Source organism: Oncorhynchus mykiss, chromosome 10 (assembly GCF_057628025.1).
Source record: "Oncorhynchus mykiss isolate SJ-2025 chromosome 10, ASM5762802v1, whole genome shotgun sequence".
NCBI classification, from domain to species: Eukaryota; Metazoa; Chordata; class Actinopteri; order Salmoniformes; family Salmonidae; genus Oncorhynchus; species Oncorhynchus mykiss.
Window position 1 is genome coordinate 13,668,929 of NC_143031.1, and position 26,919 is coordinate 13,695,847.

General features: G+C 41.6%; 1 protein-coding gene across 7 annotated transcripts in view; it reads left to right on the forward strand.

The window, feature by feature from the left end:
* The window catches only part of sh3pxd2b (SH3 and PX domains 2B), a 112,199-nt gene that overhangs the window by 42,320 nt on the left and 42,960 nt on the right, over positions 1–26,919 (forward strand). For 4 of the 7 annotated variants that reach the window (XM_090185862.1, XM_090185861.1, XM_021617494.3 and 1 more), the window contains exons 1-2: positions 14,559–14,954; positions 19,964–20,044. In XM_090185862.1, coding sequence (XP_090041988.1) covers positions 14,883–14,954; positions 19,964–20,044 — 153 coding nt within the window. In that variant the 5' untranslated portion in view covers positions 14,559–14,882. Of the gene's footprint in view, positions 1–14,544; positions 14,955–19,963; positions 20,045–26,919 lie in introns of those variants that run through there. The other 3 variants (XM_021617493.3, XM_021617495.3, XM_090185860.1) reach the window with 2 other exon arrangements.

The window sequence follows — 26,919 nt, forward strand, 5'->3', positions numbered from 1 at the left end:
GCATCACTACATCATAACTTTAGTAGCATCACTACATCATAACTTTAGTAGTATCACTACATCATAACTTTAGTAGTATAACTACATCATAACTTTAGTAGCATCACTACATCATAACTTTAGTAGTATCACTACATCATAACTTTACTAGCATCACTACATCATAACTTTAGTAGTATCACTACATCATAACTTTAGTAGTATCACTACATCATAACTTTACTAGCATCACTACATCATAACTTTACTAGCATCACTACATCATAACTTTAGTAGTATCACTACATCATAACTTTAGTAGTATCACTACATCATAACTTTAGTAGTATCACTACATCATAACTTTACTAGCATCACTACATCATAACTTTAGTAGTATCACTACATCATAACTTTACTAGCATCACTACATCATAACTTTACTAGCATCACTACATCATAACTTTACTAGCATCACTACATCATAACTTTAGTAGTATCACTACATCATAACTTTAGTAGTATAACTACATCATAACTTTAGTAGCATCACTACATCATAACTTTACTAGCATCACTACATCATAACTTTAGTAGTATCACTACATCATAACTTTAGTAGTATCACTACATCATAACTTTAGTAGTATCACTACATCATAACTTTACTAGCATCACTACATCATAACTTTAGTAGTATCACTACATCATAACTTTACTAGCATCACTACATCATAACTTTACTAGCATCACTACATCACAACTTTAGTAGTATCACTACATCATAACTTTAGTAGTATCACTACATCATAACTTTACTAGCATCACTACATCATAACTTTACTAGCATCACTACATCATAACTTTAGTAGTATCACTACATCATAACTTTAGTAGTATCACTACATCATAACTTTAGTAGTATCACTACATCATAACTTTACTAGCATCACTACATCATAACTTTAGTAGTATCACTACATCATAACTTTACTAGCATCACTACATCATAACTTTACTAGCATCACTACATCATAACTCTAGTAGCATCACTACATCATAACTTTACTAGCATCACTACATCATAACTTTAGTAGCATCACTACATCATAACTTTACTAGCATCACTACATCATAACTTTAGTAGTCCACAGTTCTTAGAAGTCAGGTAACACAAGTTTCATTGCATTGTAGATGGATTGACAATCAAATGTTTCTTTAGTAACTCCATCAATGTAAAAGCTGATTAATTTTACACTGTTATTCCTTCACAGGGCACCGGGTTGGGCACCTGTTCAGTAGCAACTGTTGGACTGAGAGGAGAGTGAAGGTCTAGCTGTTAACTGTTACTGCAGGCTTCATGAACAGGGCAGAAATGTAATTTGTTCCTCTGGATGTGTGAGCAGCATGTTCAAAGGGTATAGACTCTATTTTGAGTCCCCTGCTGCCATTACGTTGTAATCACGGTGACAAGCTGACTGAGATGTGTTGCTTCTGCTTCTATACTGAGAGCTGCTCCTCCGTACTTCTTCTTCTTCCTCATCAAAGCTCAGGGATGTGGCTCGGCTCTCCCGCTGTGATTCATATTCTCTCCGCCTCGCCGATCCATCATGATCGGCCCCGCTCTGCTTTGATCAATATCTGATTGACCGTGACATGTGTGACATTCATCTTGCCTGCTATATGAAACAGCTGCCTTTCCTGTTCGTACAAAGCCCGCGTGAAGACCGGCTCATTTTTTTACCGATGATGCGGTTCTCCTGAGAGTTAGACCTGTGGCCTTGTTAACCTCAGCAATCACCTTTCTAGTCAAAGACCGGAGACATAGACATGACGTTCATGTTGAATAAGTGCACAAAAGCGATTGACTTGTCATGTGCTCGGTTCAAGTCTCTTTGAGACGACTTTAGAGCAAAATCAAAGAAAATGTCTTAAATGCTACATGAGTAAAACTTTTAAATGTCCCCATTTGTCTTTTCCCACTGGGCACAGACACCGATTCAACATCTATTCCGCATTGGTTTATCGTAATTTCATTGAAATGACGTGGAAACGACGTTGATTCAACCAGTGTGTGCCCAGTGGGTCATGTTATACAAAAGCAGTGAAATATACAGAGGTTAATGCATATTACTCAAAATGGTAGGTCGACCTATTGTTAGAGTGCACCATATATTCCTGACCCTGACACATTATCCAGAGTAAAATGTTACTCTCATTTGGGGATATTCCACAGTTTTCCCACTCCCCTATCCTTGTATGTTCATTATGAAAGTGGAACAGTCGCCAACGTTTACAAGGACATTGTATATTATTTAATGATTATTTTCACCATGAAAAGGAATCAATCAATCAACCGAGGCAAGTTAATTTACAGACAGGAACAACATTGCTGAAGTCTACATTTTCTTGATTAGATGGGTTTAAATCCATTTATACAGTGCATTTGGAAAGTAGTCAGACTCCTTATTCTAAAACGGCTTAAAAAAAATAATTCCACTCATCAATCTACACAAAATACCCCATAAGACTAAGCAAAACCAGGTTTTTACATATTGATTGAACATGATTTGCAAAGGCACACACCTGTCTATATACAGTCCCACAGATGACAGTCAGTGTCAGCGTAAAAACTAAGCCATGAGATCAAAGCAATTGTCCGTAGCGCTCCGAGACAGGATTGGGTCGAGGCACAGATCTGGGAAAGGGTACCAAAAAATGTCTGCAGCATTGAAGGTCCCCAAGAACACAGTGGCATCCATCATTCTTAAATGGAAGAAGTTTGGAAACACCAAGACTCTTTCTTAGATCTGGCCGAACTGAGCAATCGGGGGAGAAGGGCCTTGGTCAGGGAGTTGACCAAAAACCTGATGGTCACTCTGACAGAGCTCCAGATTTCCTCTGTGGAGATGGGAGAACCTTCCATAAGGACAACCATCTCTGCAGCACTCCAGTAATCAGGCCTTTGTGGTAGAGTGACCAGAAAGAAGCCACTCCTCAGTAAAAGGCACATGACAGCCCACTTGGAGTTTGCCAAAAGGCACCTTAAAGGCTCTCAGATCATGAGAAACAAGATTATCTGTTCTGATGAAACCAAGACCAAAGTCTTTGGCCTGAATGCCAAGCGTCACGTCTGGAGGAAACCGGGCACCATCCCTACAGTGAAGCATGGTGGTGGCAGCATAATACATAATACATAATACATAATACAATCAGGGTCGAGGGAAAGATGAATGGAGCAAAGTACAGAGAGATCCTTGATGAAAGCCTGCTCCAGAGTGCTCAGGACATCAGACTAGGACGAAGGTTAAAATTCCAACAGGACAACAACCCTAGCACACAGCCAAGGCAACGCAGGATTGGCTTCGGGGTCAAGTCTCTGAATGTCCTTGAATGGCCCAGTCAGAGCCCGGACTTGAACCCAATCTAACATCTCTGGAGAGACCTGAAAAAAGCTGTGCAGCAACATTCCCCATCCAACCAAGAGCTTGAGAGGATCAGCAGAGAAGAATGGGAGAAACTCCACAAATACAGGTGTGCCAAGCCTGTAGAGTCATACCCAAGCTACAATCGCTGCCAAAGGTGCTTCAACAAGGTACTGAGTAAAGGGTCTGAATACTTATGTAAATGTGATATTTCCTGTTTTCGCTTTTTCATTATGGTGTATTGTGTGTAGATGGATGAGGGGGAAAAAATATTTGATACATTTTAGAATAAAGCTGTAACGTAACAAAATGTGGAAAAAGTCAAGGGGTCTGAATACTTTCCGAATGTACCGTATGTAAGGGATAATCAACAGAGACTATGCGTTCTATGGAAAATAATGAACGACGTGGAAGGTGTGTTCCACGATGTGCTAACCTTCCGCAGAGTTGCATTATTTTCCTGAGAATGGTTAGAGCCACGAGTTGATAATCCCTTTTATACCATAGCTATAATTGAATTAATTTGCCACTAGAAATGTGTTCATTTTCCGCTAGAAATGTGTTCAAAATCCACTGAAGTAGCTAACAGGTTTACTAGATAGCAAAAGTAGTTGCCTTGGTAACCAAACAAACAGACTTTCAAGTTTAGCTAACCAAACTATCAATCCTAGCTTGATATGATGAAAATGGAATTCAATAATGCCAATAATGTTTTCAATTTGACTTTTGCTTTGAAAAGCAGCTCAAAGATAGAACTCAATATAGCCATTGAATTCTACCGTGCAAACATATCGTGAGTTACAGGGAAATAATGCATGCTATAGAATGCCCTTCAAGCCAATCAGAAATGAGTATTCAACAAAGCCATGGTATAAATAGAGATGAAGTGTGAGAGGCTTGTATCCACTCTATTCCGTTGTGATCTGACATGATGGGTGATGTGTGATGTGTGATGGCTGATGGGTGCAGACAGGCTTTCAACACTGTCCACGGGAGTTCAGGAATTCTGAAGGGCATTTCCCAGATTGTTGTGCGTGTTTTGAGAGACGATCAATACAAGACATTTCTGCAGGTGGTGAGAGCTAGCCATGTTACTAGACTGCAGTAGGCTACATTCCCTTCCTCTGAGAGCTCCCTGAAGTGCACACCGAAACCCTCTTAGTGGAACACATTTGCGTGCTACAGCGCCCCCTGTTGGACACGTCTGGGAATAACACTCCTCTAGTTTGACCTCTCTGCCCTGAGCAGTCTGCCTGAGCCCCCTCCCAAGTCCCTCAGATGTGTTTACAGATCAACTCGGCCAAGTGGGCAGTGTTGAGATAGCTAATTTACACAAAGCACAGCTCCAATCCATCATGTGCTTCAGTGTTTTCACACCGGCCGGTTTGCGAGACAGCTCTGTTCCCCAGCTCTGAGAGAAGTCAGGGTTTGCCAAGAAGCTGCATAGCTTGTAAAGCATTGAAATATCACAGTCGTCCTTCTTCATTTTGTCTGCCAGCAGTTTGCGGCTCCCACGAAATTGCTTCGCCTCAACCTTCAAAGGGAATTGTCCCTCTGTGTGCCTTTTGCTGAAAGATTGTGAGGCTTGAATGTCATTTGATGTTGCCCTACAGTTTGTGAAAGGGAGCGGGGAGTCAAGAAAATTAATATGTATTTCAGGTTCTGGAGCAAGTGGTGCATTGCTGCAACTCGGGGAAGGAGGGAGGGAGTATGGGGTAGAGAGAGGAAAGGGTGGTTGCTGCAGACACACTGTTGCTAGGAAACACTTGTAGCTTCTCCTCTTCTCTCTCTGTCTCCTTGAAGAACAAACTGACTGAAAGAAGCAGCCAGAGTGAAATGTCACTAGAATCATTCCAAAGAGTTTGGGGAATGTGGTGCATGTATCCATTTAATTACAAACATTTATCAAAAGATGCTCTTTGAGCCAACGTACCCCCGTCTCTGCCCAGGGGGAAGTCTTCGTTTAAGGCACTGGCTGAGAGCTAGAGATGTAGGATCTTAATTTGAGCCAGTTTGCTACAGCAGGAAAATAATCCTCCAGCAACAGTTAATGTGAATTATTGTGTGGATTATAATTAATGGACATTTTTGAAGGGTTTGATACATTTTTCGTTAGTGCAAATCATGTCTGAAATTTCAAAGTAAAACTTTAGTAGCCTTTTTAAAACTCAGATACATTACAAGTTTGCATTTCCTGCTATGCAGGAAAATTCAAAGCAAATTAAGATCCAGAGCTCAATATATTCCTTCCTCTCCTCTCTTTTATCCATCTCTCTGTCTAATTCCTTGCCATATGGTATATCAGCATAATCCCCCGTGCAGATATTTGATTATCAAAGCCGCCCGGCAGAAAAGGCTACGCTCTCTCTGCCACCTCCCCTCCCACTACAGTACATTAAGATTCAGAGTGTGTCGCCACACCACCAGTGGTATGGTCCAGTCCTATAATTCCCACAGGGCAAGAGAAGGCGACTCTAGCAACCAAGCTTTAACAGGCCTAACAGCCTGACCGGTGCTGTGCTGTTGGACACACTGGTCATCAAAGAGGTTCTGTACAGAACCCATCACGTTGTATGTCCACGTGCCAGCATATGAATGTCCAAATTATACTAGGGTAAAATAATTGTATTGATTGACTGTAGTTGCATTGTGTGCTTGCTTAAAGCTAATTATCTTAAACTAGATGCTGGGCTGATGCTGGGTGCAAATGAGCTTGAGAATAATGCATTTTTTATCTTGTTAAGTGGAATCTCTGACAGGGTCATGCAGCGGTGAGAGGTACTCACAAAACTCACAGGCTTCCATCCATACTAATGCTGACGTGGCACAGTCACATGCAAAACTAAATTATTATAAGGTTAAAACATAGCATTTTGAGATAAGATTACTCTGTAATAGTACTGAAGGAGAAAAGTACGGTTTTGTTTCTGATGCCATGCAGGAAGAGGGCAAGATGAAGCTGAGGATGAGGATGGCAACGACGAAGATAACAATTCATAAAAGTCATAGAGGTGATGGCATTGATCTTGTAAGGTTAGCCTGATTAGAGTAGTGGATGTATGAGCAATAACACAGTGAAGAAGAGGCCTCTTCAGGAGAGAAAGACCGGCAGGGGGATGTGTTTTTTAAAGGCCAATATCAATATTGACTGTGGTGGAACGTCCTGTGTGGTGGAACGTCCAGACTGTTTTACACAGTCTGTTCTTTGTGTTGACCTCACTACACCCACACAACTCCTTTATAGGACCTGGATACACTTTACTATCAATACCTAGTTCTACATTTTGGCTATAAAGTAAGTATGAGATATTATCTGAGATAAATCTATTTGAGAATGTATTCAGTCTTCTATTTCATTAGTTATTACAAATGTTACCTGTAAACATTCAATAAATCGATCTCTCTTTCTGTCATAATTTTGCAGGTTTTGGAGTGCCAGTTCAAACTGTCAGAATGCTGTTGAGAATATCCTTTATTTTCGCATGCTGTAAGTATATCGTCCAGTAGTAAATACAGGCTACTTCAACAGTATGTTAGAGCATTCACCATGTACCATGGAAGAGGGGTTGCATTTAAAAGTGCATTTCAATAAAAATAAAAAACAATACCACACTCAGCCTCTTCCACAACAACTTTGCAAGTAGAGAGCCTTATTAAGTGGCTGCAAATTCATGTACACAGAATCCTTGGGGTTTCAGCAGCTTATTGGTGGAATTACTGTATGAGCATTTACAGCATGATGGAGTGTTTCATACAACATTAGATTCCTTACATCTAAAAGGGGTCTATGTTCTAGATGGCAGAGTGGCTCTGAAGGACTGTTGAGCAACATACAGACAGCACCCATCTTATTGGGCTCTTCTACTGTCTGTCATGGTCAAATAAACACTCTGCCATGTAAATGCATGTGTTGTCTAAGTGTCCCTGAACAGTGTCCCTGAACAGTGTCCCTGGTTGTATAAAAACTACCAGTGAGTGCTACCTAACCTAATGACAAGTCCATGGGGACCTGCATGTGCAAGTGCAGTTAGTTGTGTCTGTGTTGTTTGTTCATGTCAGGCTTGTCTGGCTATTCCATTAGAATTGAATTGATCTACAAATACAAACGCCACTGCACTTGCTTTTTCTTGAGGTTACCATGGTGTCGTGTGTGCCAAATTGCTTTCCGTAAGGCCTGATTACGCCTTAGTGATAAGCAGTTCATTTAAATTACAAGGTCCGGCCTGCGTGTTCAGGTGCCAGGCAGACCAATTTGACATTCATTGTGGTGTTGAGGGAAATAAAGTTAATGAAGTATGAAGTTCAAACACTGATGATCCAGCCTTCTTGTCAGAATACCCATAACCACACAACCTTTAACCTGTATGAGGTTAGGAATAATTATGATAATCCTCATTATGATTTTACCTGTGATTGCCTAAGGCACATAAGTCAATCAAATGTCTATTCCATGTTGGTTCAACATAATTTCATTGAAATGTAGTGGAAACAACGTTGCTTGTTGTGTGCCCAGTGGGTATGTTTTGCAATGCAGTTTCAGTACAAGTTAATTCATTGAGTGCGATTAACAACTCCTGAATTTTGTCCCGCACATTGAATATAGTTGCAGAAAGTCCCTGTTATCCTAGATTCAGATCATTCAGGCAAGAAAAAACATCACCCAGATAGGTCAGTCGCATGAGAAACTAGTCATCATGCAAGCGGTCAGACAAATAAAAATGATGGTCAGTAAAGTAGCAATACTTTGCCCCTTGATAACCAGCGCACTTCTGTATGTTGTAAAAGCGTTACATGGTCACTGCCCATATCATTGCGTAGTGCAGAAAATACACGAGAGTTCAGGGGCTTTGCTTTAACAAAGTTAACCATTTTCCCTTTAGTGTCCAAAACGTCTTTCAAGCTGTCAGGTATTCCCTTGGCAGCAAGAGCCTCTTGGTGGATGCTGCAATGTACCCAAGTGGTGTCGAGAGCAACTGCATGCACGCGCACTCCACTATGTCTCCCTGTTATGGCTTTTGCGCCATCAGTACAGATACCAACATGGACAGCAGCTACGTTTGGCTACATACGGCAGCAGTGCTGTTAGTGGATTTCCCACGAGAGTAACGGTTAATGTGTTTGGATGTTAATTATTTGACTAGGCTACCTGTATTTGACATTGTGTTATTATTTCGATGAACACTAGAAGGTTTAATTTTATTTTTGGCAGTGAAACGAGGCTACTCAGGCGAGAAAAAAAACTCACCCAATTGTATAGCCCCGGACTGTTTGAAAATGTGAAGGAAAAAAAATTTACTTAAAAAAATAATAATTGTGAATCACATTATTATTTGGCGTACCCCGACGGCATTGCACGTACCCCTGGGAATACCAGGTCTGTGCCAATGGCGACAGTTATTCTTACTGGGGTCCGACACATTACAGACATTACAAAAATACATACATTTAAAAAATATTTGAAACAATTTAGAATGTAGATATTACAGACTACAACTAAAGATTTGCATTTAAAGAGAAATATATATTTTTAATGTTTTCTCTCACAGAGACGGTGATGGCCTCCACAAGGCAGTGGACGTGGTGTGTGATGATTACGGTATTGTCAGGGCCCCCTTCTTAGGTATCCTGGGGGGGGCCGTGGTTGGTATCCTGTGTGATGGCATTAAACTCTAACTCTGGTGAGAACTTCATACTGTACGGTGTACACTTGTAGCTTCATTGTGGTAGATCTCACATTCAGTGACAACCACACAGGAGACCCGTAACTCAAGGATGCTCCTACACCATGACTGTGAGAGCTTGAACAGCACTAACTAATGATTATAACCTGTCTCCATGATCTAGTAGCATGTAATGGTGCATTAGGTAGGCCTATGTTCTACCCAGGCTGATGTCTTACTATAGAGGAAGTAACAAATGATTTGGAGGGATTGGCCAAACCACTGGAGCAGGGCTGAGATTACACTGAACTCCCCTTTGACACTTGGACCTGGCTGTTCTTAAAATCCCATCAAAGACAGCTAACACATGAGGATCTGGCCGTCATTAAGGCCGCAGCCATGCATCTGCATTAGCCATCTGCATCCTGGCCTGAAAAGCAGCAGTGCAGGAACAGCTAAACAACATTATTCTGCTCCTTGCTACCTCTAATTGAACTGCGGTATGAGAGGAACACATGTTCTGTCAGATCCTTTCATCTGTGCAATCTGTAGATTGGTTACGCATCACAGGGAACAAACTATCTCTAAGCTGACTAGAAGGCAGTGTGGATTCCATGGCTTCCTAATGTGTGTTAGCCTGAGTGCCAGTCTGTTTGTTACCATGAATATGCCTGCCAGCTGTTCTCCCCATGCTCTGAGAACGCGCCCTGGAATACCATCCGGGCCCATGGATTTGCGGTTGTTGACCTAATCGCTCGGTGACAGCTCTCACACCCAGCTCAATGATGTTGTTGTCAAATCATGCATAAAATGCATTGAGTTTGTCTGGTAGAGAGGCATCGTTTGGCAGATCATGGTTGGGTCTTCCTTTGTAATCCGTAATGGACTGTAGCCGCTGCCACATCAAATGATGACTCTGCGGAGGTCATAGTGGGCCTTCTTGTACTTATTCCTGTCTTCGGCCGTAGCATCAGGGTTGTCGGAGATAGCTCTGTGTGTGGTAGCCATGCTCACCTATGTTACAATGCTGTTCATTGACTACAGCTCAGCATTCAACAACATTATCCCCTCCAAGCTCGTCACCAAGCTTAGGACTCTGGGTCTGAACACCTCCCTCTGCAACTGGATCATGGAATTTCTGACAGGCCTTCCCCAAGTGGTGAGGGTAGGCAACATCACCTACACCACGCTGACCCTTAACATAGGGGCCCCACAGGGGTGTGTACTTAGTCCCCTCCTGTACTCCCTGTTCACCCATACTGTGTGGCCACGCACGACTCCAACACCACCATCAAGTTCGCTGACAACATGACGGTGGTAGGTCTGATCACTGGCGACAATGAGTCAGCCTACAGGGAGGGGGTCAGTGACCTGACAGTGTGGTGCCGGAGCAACAACCTCTCCCTCAACGTCAGCAAGACCAAGGAGCTGATTGTGGACTACAGGAAACAGGGTGGCGAACACGCCCCCATCCACATTGACGGGGCGGCAGTGGAGCAGGTAGACAGCTTCAAGTTCCTCAGTGTCCAAATCACTAAAGACTTCAAATGGTCCAAACACACACGCACAGTTGTGAAGAAGGCACAGGTGTCTTCCCCTCAGGAGGTTGAAAAGGTTTGGCATGGGCCCTCAGATCCTGAAAAGGTTCTACAGCTGTACCATTGAGAGCATATTGACTGGCTGAATCACTGCTTGATATGGCAATAGCACAGTCCTCCATCGCTTGGCGCTACAGAGGGTTGTGAGGACAGCCCAGTATATCACTGGGGCCGAGCTCCCTGCCACCCAGGAACTCTATATCAGGCGGTGTGAAAAGAAGGCCCAGAAAATTGTAAAAGACTCCGACCACCAAAGCCATAGACTATTTTCTCTGCTGCTGCATGGCAAGAGGTACCGGTGCATCAAGTCTTACACCAACAGGCTCTTGAACAGCCTCTATCACCAAGCAATACAACTGATAAATAGCAAACAAAATAGCTAGACAGACTATCTGAGTTGACCTCATATCTTTATTGACATTTTTTTTCCAGTATTTGCAATATTTGTCTGAATGCACACTCACAGGGCCCTACACACTCACACACACCGTCACTCCGACACACAAATACTCACTCCATCATTTGCTTCCTCACACGTAATTTGCACATACATTTATACTGACTCTACTCACCCACCCACATACAAGCTGCTGCTACTCTGTTTATCTTATATGCTGTAGCCTAGTCCTCTTACCCCTAAACATATCTACCTCCCTCACTCCAGTATCCCTGCACATGTAAATATGGTATTGGAACGGACTTTTTAAATATTTCCTGAATATAGTATGCTTACTTACTTTATTGTGTATTTCATATTTCTTATTCTTATTTCTATAGTTAGTTTATAGTTTTTTTTCTAGTAATACATTGTTATAGATTATTGCATTGTTGGGTTTTGAGTTCGTAAGAAAGGCATTTCATTGTACTTGTGCATGTGACATTAAAACTGAAACAATCATGCCAATTCCTTGTTACTCCTTGTCATACCAAATAAAATAGTTGGCAAGAGCACAAACAGATCTGGGACTAAATAGGGGTTGTTCATATTATTATAAATTTAAGCTTTGTCATAACCAGGGTCTGATGTGCAAGAAGCCAATGCAAGTCTTCAGTACTTCAGACAATAACCTACCAAGGGACTGCGGTTGAAAATTAGCCTGCTGGCAAAACCAGCACTTTTACTGAAACGTGGATTAATGTGCACTGTCCCTTTAAAAATAAACTCAAACTCAAGGTTACTCATCATGACAGCGTGGTTCACCGAACCATCTCCCTTGTATTACCAGTATTTTCTTCTTTGGTATGTCAGAGTACTATGTGAACATCCATCCATAACACTACATGGGGCCCATCTCTCAAGGCCCTGGGCTACCTGATGCCCTTACAGAAGCTCTTCTCTGGCATCACCTCACACATGGAGTTGCAGATATTTGACTGCTCCGACCCATCACCATACATATGATACACTCCTGGCTCCGACCCATCACCATACATCTGATACACTCCTGGCTCCGACCCATCACCATACATCTGATACACTCCTGGCTCCGACCCATCACCATACATCTTATACACTCCTGGCTCCGACCCATCACCATACATCTGATACACTCCTGGCTCCGACCCATCACCATACATCTGATACACTCCTGGCTCCGACCCATCACCATACATCTGATACACTCCTGGCTCCGACCCATCACCATACATCTGATACACTCCTGGCTCCGACCCATCACCATACATCTGATACACTCCTGGCTCCGACCCATCTCTCTACATCTGATACACTCCTGGCACACGTGACAGGCCTCTATAGACTGAGGCTAAAGCCACAGATACTGATGTGTTGTACTCCTAGATACCACTCTTTTAAAAACAGAAATATGCCAGATGCACACTTTTTCGGAAACCCAAATACTGATGACCTAATCGGTGATGACAGAAACCCTCTCTTCACCCAGTGACTTTGACCACATCCCTGCCACCATAATTTGGGAGAACGGGCTCGTGGTAATGACAGGAGCAGCTTCAGTGGAATGGCATGAAATACATCAAACACATGGTTTCAAGGTGTTTGATGCCATTCCATTTGCTCGGCTAGTATGTGCCGTTCTCCCCTCAGCAGCCTCCACTGTATGGATTAGTCTTGTATTCGTCTCTATGGTCCTCCCATGTGAGTGAATAGGCCTGTACAATTGCAATTCTCCTTTGCACCAACAGAGAGTACTAAATCACAAAATGTTCCAAGATGCAGTATTCATAATGTACCACAAGATGACGCTACATCTCAACACAAGCCATCAGTCTGAACAGTTTCACAAAAATAGGTCACCCATGGCAACATCATTGAAAGTATGTTAAATGTTTATTTTAATTTAATTTTTTACCTTTATTTAAATAGGAAAATTAGTTAAAAACAAATTCTTATTTACAATGACAGCCTACCCCAGCCAAACCCTAACCAGGGGCGACTATGGGACTCCCAATCACGGCCAGTTGTGATACAGCCTGGAATCAAACCGGGGTCTGTAGTGATGCCTCTAGCACTGAGATGCAGCACCTTAGACCGCTGCGCTACTCGGGAGCAATGACCTACTACTTGGATGGGACTGTAAATTAACAAACAAGAAGTCAAACACACTTAATTGAATAATTGTTTGTTTTTCTGCTAACTTAAACATTTGTGTCTTTCTAAATTAATTAGTATTTTTCCATGTACATTTTTATAAATAAAAGGCAAAACATACACTCTTTATAATGCGCACTTTCTGCACATCTGATCAATGCTTACCCGAATAGGAAGACCTTTGAAAGGGTCTCTATCACCGTCAATAAGGATGCCACTTCATCAACTGCTTGTCCTTATCCTTTGTACTACCTTCTGACACAGTCAACACAATAAACACGGTATTCTTAGCTCAGACGTTATGTTGTGTATTTACAGAGTGAGATTTGTACAGACACAATCCATCTGTTGGTGAAACACAGCTCGGTTGCAGCTTGAGAGAGTGACTCTGTTTTGGCTCACCAGCCCAACCTTCAATGATGGCTCATTCGTATCCAATGACGTGTCACCTATATTTAATGATGACAGAGACAAGAAGGCCAGGCACTGATGTCGAGTGACAGATAAGAGCATTGGGTTTCTACGCCATGCTGTTTGTCCAGAATTCTTGTGAACACGAGGGAAAATTGCCAGGCATGTGTGGTATGGCATTCTTGAAGTTGCTATGCTATGCCTTGCTATGAAGCCATTGGCTGATTCTTTAGGATATTTATCGTTAACAGTAATGTGATATGGTTTACGGTGGGATTTTACATTTTTTAAATACACATTTTTAGTCATTTAGCAGACACTCTTATCTAGAGCGACTTACAGGAGCATATTATAATGTTTACAATATACAATTATTTCACATAATACATTAATCATCGGGTGGCAGGTAGCCCAGTAATTTGAGTGTTGGGCCAGTGAACCAAAGGTTTCTAGATCAAATCCCCAAGGTAAAATGGGTTAAAGGCCTGTTAACTGTATAGTTATAACAGTAAAAGCTGTTTATCAGTTCAAATCTGTCTCCTTCCCAAAAGCGTTGGGAACAATTTATAAAGAAGTCTATCAAAAGGAAAAGTTGCCCAAAGACGTTCTCCCAGTAAACTTCAATATCAGATGTAAACATGCCTATAGCAGGCCTGGGCCTCTAGCCTAAATAACCTTTGACATAATGTACCGTAGCTCATCTTTGTTGCTGACTGCCGGACGGTATGATTTACTGCCGGACTGTATGACTGACTAACGGACCGATTCTGTTCCAAAAACGTTTCGTCTGTTGAAACACGTTTAGCAACATAACCCGTTTACTCCAAACGAAAACGAGAGTTTCTATTGGACAAATTCAAGTAGGTCCCTCCCCATTTCCTTCCGTTTGGTTCTTAAACGGCAATCGGTTTCCGTTGCAGGACGTAATGAATACACCCATTTTATGTTGTGGAAACCTTCCCGTTGTCAAATTAGAGTCGGTGAGCTGGGATAGACTGGGAGTTTGGTTCAGAGAAGGTCAGACATAGCCTACTGCCTGCCGGACAGGGCAAGAAGAGTAAAGACTGAATGTGGGACAGGACATCTGACGTGAACCATCTACGAAATAGTATCCCAATTGTTTCATCCAGCAATCAAGGATCTGACGAATGACAAAGATTGGCTGCGTAAACTTTGGCATTCAGGTCTGATCGTTTCTAAACCGGCCTGTTGTTGTTCGTGGAGGCTCTGAAAGAGAATCATGGCAAGGCGGACTGTGCACGAAGTAACAGTTCAAGATGTACAGAAGAGGAGAAATCCGAACAAACACTATGTAAGTCAAAAAGTTTTTTTTTCAGGAGAGGGCCGACCACGTCTGTATATTGTAGGAATGTATGTGCCACACATATTATGTTCGATAACATTTCTTGTTTCGATAAAGTAAAAACAAAGAGAGTATCGAATTACATTTGACTAAAACAGTCGCTGGAAGAAAAAAATACAGTGCGACCATGTTGCATGCATCTAAAGAAAAGTGGAGTGAGAGGTTTATCGTTGAAAATGTCCAATTTATTTTTTCTTTAGAGACCACATGTCAACATCTGGAAATAACCGAGCACCAGGCATGCGCTTTTTCTCAGACTCTTGGTGTTGTTTGTTTTAATTTCCACTTTATTAGGCTACTGTAGTAAACTATTATAAGTTGTTGGTTTGGTTTCTGATAACTTTTGCACACTTGGAATGTAGTCTACACCTGGTTATAACTTTATTAAATATTAAAAAACACACGACCAATATTGAAAACAGTTATTTCCAAAACTGCTGCCACTTTATTTTGTTATATTACCATTACAGTAAACTATAAACAGTAAAAGTATATGCAGGATGCTGTCGGAGGAACGATAAGGTCACCAGTGAGGTTCGTAATGCAGTCCAGGGCATGATTTTTCAATATTTTTATTTAACCTTTATTTAACTAGGCAAGTCTGTTGAGAACACATTATTAGGTGTATGTGTATGATAGGTGTATGTGTGTATAAAACCTGACACAGACCTTTCAAAACATCGCGAAGGTAGCCTTTGAATAGCTGTCATAGATTTTGATTGGTCTAATGTCTATTTCAGAACGGAGAGAGAGAACCATATATCTGAAGCGGAGAAGCAATGCATGATTTGAGTTACAGTGTGATTGTTTGGGTAGTCCATCCTGATGAGTTAAAACATCGATACAGTTACATATCGGTATATTATTTTTAAATTATATATCATATCGTTGTACAACTCCAGTATTTTTCCTTCATAACTTGTTCTCCATCTTCTTTTTAAACGGGGAGCCGAAAATGGAAATCCAATAAAATCACATTATCGAATTGCAAAACATAGAATCTTGAGAATCGCAAAACATATCATGTTGGCACCTAAGTATCATGATAATATCATATCTTAAGGTCCCTGGCAATTCGCAGCCCTACTGCCTACCAGGCCTTCATGCTCACCTATAGGCTACACACTGTAGTAGAAAACCGTGACCTCAGGTATTGGTATTTGCTGACCAGGAAGCACTCATCTATTCCCAAGGTCATTGTTAGCTCAGAGTACACAAGGCCTTGGCAGAATGTTTGAACAAGGAATGCCCTTCTGCACACTTCTGTCCAGGACAGAGAGCAGAAGCAATACATGCAGTTTGAGACTGTCTGGCATGAAGGTCCGGCCCATTTTTGTTTAGTCTTGACTACAACTTGTTGTGTTGCTCACTTCCATTACAATATTACCTTATACAAATGGACAGTAGGCTTACTACAACATTCCTGAGCCATCAGAATGATAATGAGAATGCCTTGTGTGCAGACTGCAAAACATGATGAAGCATGCTTACAATATACTGTATTCTACTTTCTGATGGTGCTGTGATCAGTGCATCCCATGGGTGTTTTTGTTGCTGTATCCAAGCATCCAAGCCACCTCAGGGTTTCTGTTTTGAATGATCTCTAATGCACAGTGAAAGGGTTAGGAGCTGAGTGTGGGCTGAGGCAGATGGAAGAATGTTTTCTTATTTCGATAACCACTCCTCAGTCTCCATAAAGGGTTTGAGTTTTTGGATGTATGATGATGATGTTGATGACTGGTTACGTCGTACAAAAATGCCCAGTGAGGTGCAGGATATAAAGATCTTGAGCTCCTGTGTCTCCTTCATCTGCTGGTTTACTGGTTGTGTGCCCTGCGTTGAGCCCTGTGTTTAGCATCTTCCACAGCGTTTCGTCTCCTACAGGGAGGGCAGGGAGTTGGGCCAGGCCGAGCTGGCCCGGCCTGGGACAGAGGCCAACAGAAGCACTCAGCCAGACATAATCAGTGTGGAGTTTCCGTCCGATAACCTCCCAGATTCTCTTTCTCACTTTACAAAAAAGAAAGTGTTTGTTACACTTGTATGTCAAGCACCAACAGGCCATTATTGAATGTTGACAGCCTGCAAGATGCTTTATATTCATTCACTGTCGGGTTAGTACTTTGATCTTAGAGTGGGTGATGCAAAATATGTCATATTTTCCAATGGTTGGTTTCACTGATGTTACAAGAAGAATCCCCAGTATTTCATGGCACCCCTAAAGGCATCAGCATGCTGCAGTTCTGCTATCGCCTAGCCAAACTCGGCGAAAAAAAATGTGTGTGCTGATATACTCCCTTAAAAGACCTTCGCTAAAAAAATTGGGAAAACAACGGCAAGAGTACTGTTTGTCCATTTTGAGATGCCATAGCCAGTACACACTTCCTCAAAATGGTCAGCATTATTCTATGATAGTTCTAGAAATCTGTCATTAATTTAGATGTTTTTGCAGAGGAGATCTTAGTCATGCAATTTCACATCTAACTAAGATGTTTGGTGCAGTATTTCTCAATGATAAAATGTACATGAAAACAAGTCGTCTCTTGTTGAATGACAAAAAAAAATAAAAAATTAAGTATCCCTACTGTTGACCAATCACCGACGAAGGGGCAACCGACTTCGGCTTGCCTCAAGAAAAAATGTCAGCCAAGTAAAAATGTTAGCCAAGTCCAAAGTTTAAAACGAACCAAAACCTCACAAAATGTTGTAATAATATATGCACAAACTCTTCCGAACTGTTTTGTATGGGAAGCATGCAGGCGCCTTAAATGGAAAATAGTGTTGAAATTAAGGAAACATACGGATAGAAACTTCAGGACAAAGGAATGGTCAATTTGCCTGTGTTTTGAATCTGAAAGAGCACAGTATTGACTCATGTAGTGCAATGTTCTGCTGTCACACAGTATTGGTATGTCATACAGTGCATTCAGAAAGTATTCAGACCCCTTGACTTTTTCCACATTTTGTTATGTTACAGCCTTATTCTAAAATGTGTTACATATTTTTTCCCTCATCAATCTACTTACAATACCCCATAATAACAAAGCAAAAACAGTTTTTTAGAAATTTTTGCAAAATAAAAACCTGGAAATATTACATTTATATAAGTATTCAGGCCCTTTGCTCAGTACTTTGTTGAAGCGCCTTTGGCAGTGATTACAGCCTCGAGTCTTCTTGGGTATGACAGTACAAGCTTGGCACACATATATTTGGGGAGTTTCTCACCTTCTTCTCTGCAGATCCTCTCAATCTCTGTCAGGTTGGATCGGGAGCGTCGCTGCACAGCTATTTTCAGGTCTCTCCAGAGATGTTCGATCGGGTTCAAGTCCGGGCTCTGACTGGACCACTCAAGGACATTCAGAGACTTGTCCCGAAGCCACTCATGCGTTGTCTTGGCTGTGGCTGTGTCATTGTCCTGTTGGAAGGTGAACCGTCGCCCCCAGTCTGAGGTCCTGAGCACTCTGGAGCAGGCTTTCATCAAGGATCTCTCTGTACTTTGCTCCGTTCATCTTTCCCTCTTTCGATCCTCCCTCGATCCCAGTCCCTGTCGCTGAAAAACATCCCCACAGTATAATGCTGCTACTGCAATGCTTCACTGTAGGGATGGTGCCAGGTTTCCTCCAGAAGTGACGCTTGGCATTCAGGCCAAATAGTTAAATCTTGGTTTCATCAGACCAGATACTCTTGTTTCTCATGGTCTGAGAGTCTTTAGGTGCCTTTTGGCAAACTCAAAGAGGGCTGTCATGTTCCTTTTACTGAGGAGTGGCTTCCATCTGGCCACTCTACCATAAAGGCCTGATTGGTGGAGTGCTGCAGAGATGGTTGTCCTTCTGGAAGGTTCTCCCATCTCCACAGAGGAACTCTGGAGCTCTGTCAGAGTCACCATTGGACTCTTGGTCACATCCCTGACCAAGGCCCTTCTCCCCCGATTGCTCAGTTTGGCTGGGTGGCCAGCTCTAGAAGAGTCTTGGTGGTTCTAAACTTCTTCCATTTAAGATTGATGGAGGCTACTGTGTTCTTGGGTACCTTCAATGCTGCAGACATTTGTTGGTACCCTTCCCCAGATCTGTGCCTCAACACAATCTTATCTCTGAGCTCTACGACAATTCCTACGACAATTGCTCTGACATGCACTGTCAACTGTGGGACCTTATATAGACAGGTGTGTGCCTTTCCAAATCATGTCCAATCAATTGAATTTACCACAGGTGGACTCCAATCAAGTTGTAGAAACATCTCAAGGATGATCAATGGAAACAGGATGCACCTGAGATCAATTTTGAGTCTCATAGCAAAGGGTCTGAATACTTATGTAAATAAGGTATTTCTGTTTTTTATTTTTCTACATTTGCAAACATTTCTTAAATCCTGTTTTGGCTTTGTCATTATCGGCTATTGTGTGTAGATCGATGAGGGAAAAATGTTTTTAATACATTTTAGAATAAGGCTGTAAAGTAACAAAATGTGGAAAAAGTCAATGGGTCTGAATACTTTCCGAATGCACTGTATGTCTATTGTCCATGCATCCTTTGCAAGACGACAATTGTGTTATCCCAATGCGTGAGTAGTAGACATGATCTTTTCCTTTTACACAGGAAATGATGATCTCACGGTGTGGGAAGGAAGTGATATCATATGAAAGGATGTCAGATCCATTCTGTAGAAAATGGTTGACATGACACCACATTGAACCACACAATGTACCTAGTAACTTAATTTGTCTTCCCTTGAATCCACGTCATTGTGGACTAGGTGTGACCATGAATCAGAAATGGAATCATCACCTTTGAAGCTATTATGGGTTTTAACAGCATATTGAGGTTATTACACTGTTACCATGAATATATGGAGCCATTTGAATTAATATGGGTCCTTGTCGTCACACCTATGCAGTAATAGTGACTATATGCTCTGTAAGAGTTAAAGGTTTTAAAAGTAACCCCTTTTGTTCTTTCTATCAGGTTTACATCATCAAAGTGTCTTGGTCTGATGGTAGCACTGAGGTCATCTTCAGGCGCTACAGCAAGTTCTTCGATCTGCAGGTGAGTTGGGAACAGCTATGGGAAAACAACAAAGTACAAACATACATGCACACTATATGGCCGCATTTTAAATGGCACCCTACTCCCTACATAGTACACTACTTTCTACCAGAGCCCATAGGCTATAAGCTGGGTGGTTTGAGCCCTGAATGCTGATTGGCTGACAGCCGTGGTATATCAGACCGTATACCACGGGTATGACAAAACATACATTTTTACTGCTCTAATTACGTTGGTAGCCAATAGCAATAAGGCACCTTGGGGGTTTGTGGTATATGGCCAATATACCACGGCTAAGGGCTGTGTTCAGGCACTCCGCGATGCGTTGTGCCTAAGAACAGCCCTTAGCCGTGGTATATTGGCCATGTACCATACCTCCTCATTTCTTATTTCTTAAATATACCATTGTACAGGCCTACCAATAGGAACACAGTGTTTGTGCCTGGGTCACTGAACCATGTGTTTTTGGTAATTACCTGCATATGAGTCGATTGGGAAAATGAACTAATGGATCCCGAATAAGCTGAATGTTGATTTGAACAGACAGCCACAAAAATAGAATAGAACGTCACACAGGCAGTTTACTGCATGGGGAGGGAATCTCCTCAGAGTTTCAGTTCCTTTTTCTGTGGCAATTGATCTCTGTTAAATATATCATCAATATGAATACTTGGTGTACATTGTGTCATATGTTCTGAGTGTAGATTAATGTAAGCAGGTAGGCCTATTGGAGATGCAGGGTCATATTGAGTCAGTGTGTATTTTTAAAATGGGGCATTCCCTCGTAGGCTTTTCAGCTGCTTCCTTCTCTGTTTAAAGCTCTGGGTGGGCTCTCAGAGTGGCATGTGAAATTCAGATAACCCTTATGATTACACCAGATCACATCTCCTGGTTTGGCCCATTGCTTTGGCCCATTGGTTTGGCCCATTGGTTTGGCGCTGGTACATGAAAAGGGGAAACAGTTAATTTATCATTCATTGAAATGGGCTTATGTCAATTCCTGTAAAGCTGTGGCTCAGACTGCAAGCTGGCTGACCGTTTATGACGGTGGCTGGTAGCGTCATCTTCTGAGAACTAAGGACTGTACTGCATACAAAATGCAACACACCCTATTACCTGTAAAGTGCCCTTTTGACCAGAGTCCTACACTCATGTCAAGGTACTATCTGTCCCCATAGGAGAGCCCTTTGAAAAACCCTTATGGCTGCAGGTAGAAAACTTTTGGGTTTCATGTAGAATCCTTTCTACAGAGGGTTCTACTTGGAACCCAAAACGGGTTCTCCTATGGGGACAGCTAGTGGGGGACACCTTTCGGAAACCTTTTTTCTAAAAGTGTAGGTCCAGGTCCAGAATAGTGCACTCTCTAAGGATAGGGTTCCATTGGGACACAGCCTGGACAGTGAAGGAGTGATGAGTCATTTCATCTGGCTACTGCTCCTTTGACGGTACTGACCCACCTGGATGCATCTCTCTGAGAGCCTGCCATGGTTGCTGTCTGTTGGTAAGGACATAAGACCAATGGGCTGGCCTGGGCTGAGCCGGTCTAGAATAGTGCTTCTCACTGTGGAACACGTCACCTGTTTGGCTGCGTCAATACTAGACTCCTCTGACTCGCTTTGTAAAAGATACAACATCAAAATATGATCTCATGACTCACAATGAGGAAAACTATTCACACACACACACACACACACACAATCCCTGTTCCTCCCTTCCTCTGACTCTCCCTGGGGTCGTCATCGCTCACTCCTCTCTGATGTCACTGCTGTCCATCCTGCAGGAGACAGCCTTTGTTTGAAAGTAATGGTCAGATGAACAGATCGGCTGGCAAACAAAGAACGATGACATGATCATACGCCTCAATATAATATATAACCACAGAGACGGGTTGTCTCTTGCATCACATCCCATCAATAGTGGCTAATGCTGTTGGCAGACTTATGGCTGTCTCTCCGCATGCAGGCCATAGGTCTGGGTTGATTCATGGTGCTGTGTTTGTCTTGTCCACAGTTCACATAGCTACAGTACATATGTCGATGGGGCCTAGTGGAGTCATCATAATGCAGTCCTCAGAGATATTGTCATAATACTTTTAACTAAGTTCCAAATTCTAGCAGAGAATACATTTTATTGAGCTTCTCTGTTAGTCATTGAGTCTATAAGACATTGAGGGAAGACGACAAAGACAGACAGGCTGTTATTATGACTGGTCTAGATGTCGCCGCACATTCTGTCTACTTTAATCTACCTGGTCCACTGATGGCAGCTGATGAGAGCTGTTACCTGTTGGTGAGGGCATAAAACAACTGTAACATAGTATTAGGCCAACTGCATCAAATGGAGCCGAGCAAACAAGCTCTGCACGTTGTTGTTTACTCCTCTCTAATTACTAATGCAGAGTTAGTATTTGTCTTTAGATTCCTAGACTTGAAGCCAGAATAGTTTCGTGAGCCATTTGAGATACAGTAGAAATGGAAACACAGGGTAGCCTAAACTAAATTGCATGCAAATTTCATGATGTAAGTGCCTTGAACCAAAATGACTGATGCATTGCATTGAAAAGTTATGGAAAATACAGACTCTGTTTCCATGGCACTAAGTACTGTTTCCATGCTCTACATCTGTCCACGTTGGACTTAATATGCCCTATCCTTGTGTCTAAATTCCAAAACCACTTTCGAATAGATACAAACTCTTATTCCTATGCATTGGTGTGATGTAAAGCGGATACTTGACTACTGTCTCCCTCAACTCACAGCTGTCACATATTTTCCACATGTGGTAATCGAGTAACAAAACCCTTTTAATGTGGAAAGAGGGCAATCCTCTGTTGAGATCATAGGGCTGCCTGTTGTGAGCAGCGTTTTGCACAAAAGCTAAAGAGGCTCTTATTCTCTGGTGCACAATAATTTGCTGGACCCTATTGCAATAAACTGGATCCCATGCTATAATTTTTGATCTGGAAACAATTAGACATAACATATGCCTTGACTTAGAAAATGCTGAACAGAAGATATGTGCGTCTGTAAATATAGTACATAGCAGTACTGTGCACTATGGAAATGAATGAATGTAAATGTAGATTTGAAGGGAAATCCAGCAGTTGACAATTGAGTGGTTTTTAATCCTGCAGGAATGCTTTGGAAAGGGAAAAGGAGGGTTTAAGGACAAAATCTATGTGGAAGACTTGTTCAGTATATGCATTAGTATGACTTGCCCATAAGCTAGCCTAGTAAAATGGCAAAGCTTATACACCTTTTCAAAATGAATTAAAATGAATTAAATTTCCTGGTATAATTTGAAGACAATAACCAAGAAATCCAATAGGGTGTTATATTCTCCTTGACATAGAAGATATCATCCATAGACAGATAGGCTAAACCTTGGACTTTTTACTTCAGTAGGACAAATGAGATGGAGTAGTATCTTAATTCACTCCACTCTTTTCCACCTAGCTGGCTTACTGGTGTCTCCTGCCTTTGTTTATGACCATGGAAATTTTTTTTTTAGGCAATGTCTGCCCAGCCGTCACTATGCCAGACTTGAAATGTGGGAGTTTAGTTTCACTGCTCAGTTTTTTCCCTTTTTATATTTAATTTTCTCCCTTTTTAAAAAGGGTTTTGAAAACCATGTGCTGAGCCAGCACATTGCTTACAGGGCAGACCGACGCAGTGGCAGGAAATGCAAGTCTAAACGAAGGCTCCTCACCTCACATGCTCTCAACAGCTAAGGAGAATGTTTTCACCAATTCCTATTGAAAACACATGACGTTGGTCTTTTTGAGTGTGATTCACTCATTTAAACCAATGTTTTCCAAAGCCTTAATATAAAATAACTCAAGTAAAAGTAAGTCACCCAGTAAAATTCTACTTGAGTAGAAGTTTAAAAGTATTTGGTTTAAAATATAAATACGTGTCAAAAGTAAATGTTATTGCTAAAATATACTTAAGTATCAAAAGTAAAAGTATAAATCATTTCAAATTCCTTATATTAAACCAGATGGCACCATTTTCTAGTTTTTTTTTTTATTCATGGAGAGCAACGGTCCAACATTCAGACATCATTTACAAACGAAGCATGTGTGTTTAGTGAGTCCGCCAGATCAGAGGCAGTAGGGATGACCAGGGATGCTTGGTTGATAAGTGCGTGAATTGGACTATTTTCCTGTCCTAGCAAACATTCAAAATAAAATAACTTTTGGGTGTCAAGAAAAATGTATGGAGTAAAAAGTACAATATTTTCTTTAGGAATGTAGTGAAGTAAAAGTTGTCAAAATATTAAGTAAAGTACAAATACCCCAAAAAACTACTTAAGTAGTACTTTAAATGATTTTTACTTAAGTACTTTACAGCACTGGAAATTCCAGAAAGAGATGTGGTTGTCGGAGGTGGCCTTTAACACTTATTCAGGTCCTGTTTTGAGAGGGAGACTCTGTGACGACCCTCCCACTCTGTCTGCTGTATTCTGTCTTTGTTCTTGTTTCCTTATTAGGATGCCGGTGGGCGGAGTTGGGAGGGTCGTCAGCTTCATGGGAAGCACCTGGGCCAGGTGTCTCCCAGGATAAATAGACCTCTTCCACATTCATGGAAGAGACTCTCTCCATGCAGACACCTTTGTAGATTGTGTTGTGGTTCTTGGTGGCCTTTTGTTTGTTTGCTTTGGGCACCTTTCAACACCCTGCATTATCACATTCATGCACGCAAAACTCACTTACACTACTGATTACTGATTACACACATCATTGTATATTTTCCTTAGTTGCTTTAGTTAATAAATATATATTTTGTTACTCCTTATCTCCACGTTGTCTCCCTTTGTTACGGGCTTTGAGCCGGTTCGTGACAAGTGGGGGCTCGTCCGGGATATTTGAACTATTGGTTTGGGAGACTGTGGAGGTACGTGTTTGGTTTGCATATTGTGGTTGAGTTTAATAGGCCCAGTATTGGTTGCCTTTGTTTGGATTGTGTGCTGCGTTGGAGAGAGTATAATGGTTAGTTTCCAGGCCCTGCCTAGCCTGGAAACGTTTGTTCTACTTTCTGTTGGGACATCAGTCTGAGGAGGTGAGTAAATCGGCTGTGTACCTCGGTAGGAGATTTGTGTAGGGTAGTGGAACTTGCTACCTGGAGCTATAGCCTTTTCCCCTGATAGGCTTAGTGACGTGTTTCAATTTTGGACATGTTGGGCATGGTTAAATGTTTGTTATTTTTGTGTGGTGTCTGTTGTTCCAGATCCAGAGAACAAAGGCCTTTGTGTCTGATAAGACTGACTGATGTAGTCACAGAAGAGGATATGAACCAGACAAATGATAGCTGTCCATCGCAAATTAACTTAGTCTCTGACCAAACAAGAATTTGCTGCCCAATTCATTAATTAATTTGATGCAAAATACTTATTTTAAGTCGCTCTGGATAAGAGTGTCTGCTAAATGACTAAAATGTAAGTTTAACTGTGTATCCCTTTATTCTGTTAGGTGTAGTGATGGAGGAGTCGTGTGATAACCCACCGTTACTCCCCTGGCTGTGACGTCATACCTCCCAGCAGACATCACACCTGGGACCCTACATTCTTTGTGGTTTCCTTGTTTACTCATTAATGTATTAGTCATTAACAGCCCTCTTTTTCGTCTGAATTAGTCAGCTAGCTCATCAATGAAAATACGTGGGATAGATGTCTGTGCCCAGTGGGTAGTCCATCACAACTAAAGTTAACAGTACCTCAGTAGGCCTACCATTGCCAAGAAAAAGTCTGTCAAATGAAGTCAGTATTTACTATTGTGTTGCTAGAACCCATTAAACCCATTCTCAAGTCATTAATTTGAGAGTTGTGTACATGATGTAACTGGCTGTCTGCAGCAGAGACAAGGCTACATATTCACCTTAGTCAGATGGCTTTCCTCATCTGAGACATCAGCTCTGATTACAGGCCATAGACAGGGTGTTGGAGCGATGGTAGAGAGACAGAATCAGTTAGGGTGTGGCTCCCCGCTAGACACATGGGATCAATTACAGCGTGTGTGGGGTTATTCTCTCTCTCAAGTCTTAAAGTAAAAGGAGGATCTGTGAAAAAAGGCCTCTGCCTCTTTGTCATGTGTAGTCAGTCAGGTCTTTTCCCTCTGCCTTCTCTTTGTTCCACGGAGGAAGGAGTAGTGTAGCTGGAAGTTTGATGTAGAGCTTGGATCAATCAGAACCTCCCCCAATTGCCGTCTACAGGATTGGTATTCTTAGTTCCCTGCTGATTTTTTCTGCACTAGTCAGTTCTTCTGTTGCTCAGTACATTTTCATTCCACGTCGTGGATATTATTGGGTCTATTGGGATATATAATGATGTAGTTTTAAAAAAAAAAATTAAGATGTACACTTCAGTTACAGATGTAGGATCTTAATTTGACCTACAGTGCATTCGGAAAGTATTCAGACCCCTTGACTTTTTCCACATTTCGTTACATTACAGCCTTATAGATTATATGTAAAAAAAAAAATATATATATATATATATACACATTTTTTTTCACTTTATCATTATGGTGTATTGTGTGCAGATTGCTGAGGATTATATACAATACACAATACCCCATAATGATAAAGTGAAAAAAAAATGTTTACAGATATATCTTAGCAAATTTATACAAAGTATAAAGTATTCAGACCCTTTGCTATGAGACTTGAATTTGAGCTCCGGTGCATCCTGTTTCCATTATCATCCTTGGGATGTTTCTACAACTGTGGTAAATTCAATTGATTGTACACGTCTGTATATAAGCTCCCACAGTTGACAGTGCATGCCAGAGTAAAAACCAAGATAGGATTGTGTCAAGGCACAGATCTGCGGAAGGGTACCAAAACATGTCTGCACCAAGAGCACACTGTCCTCCATAA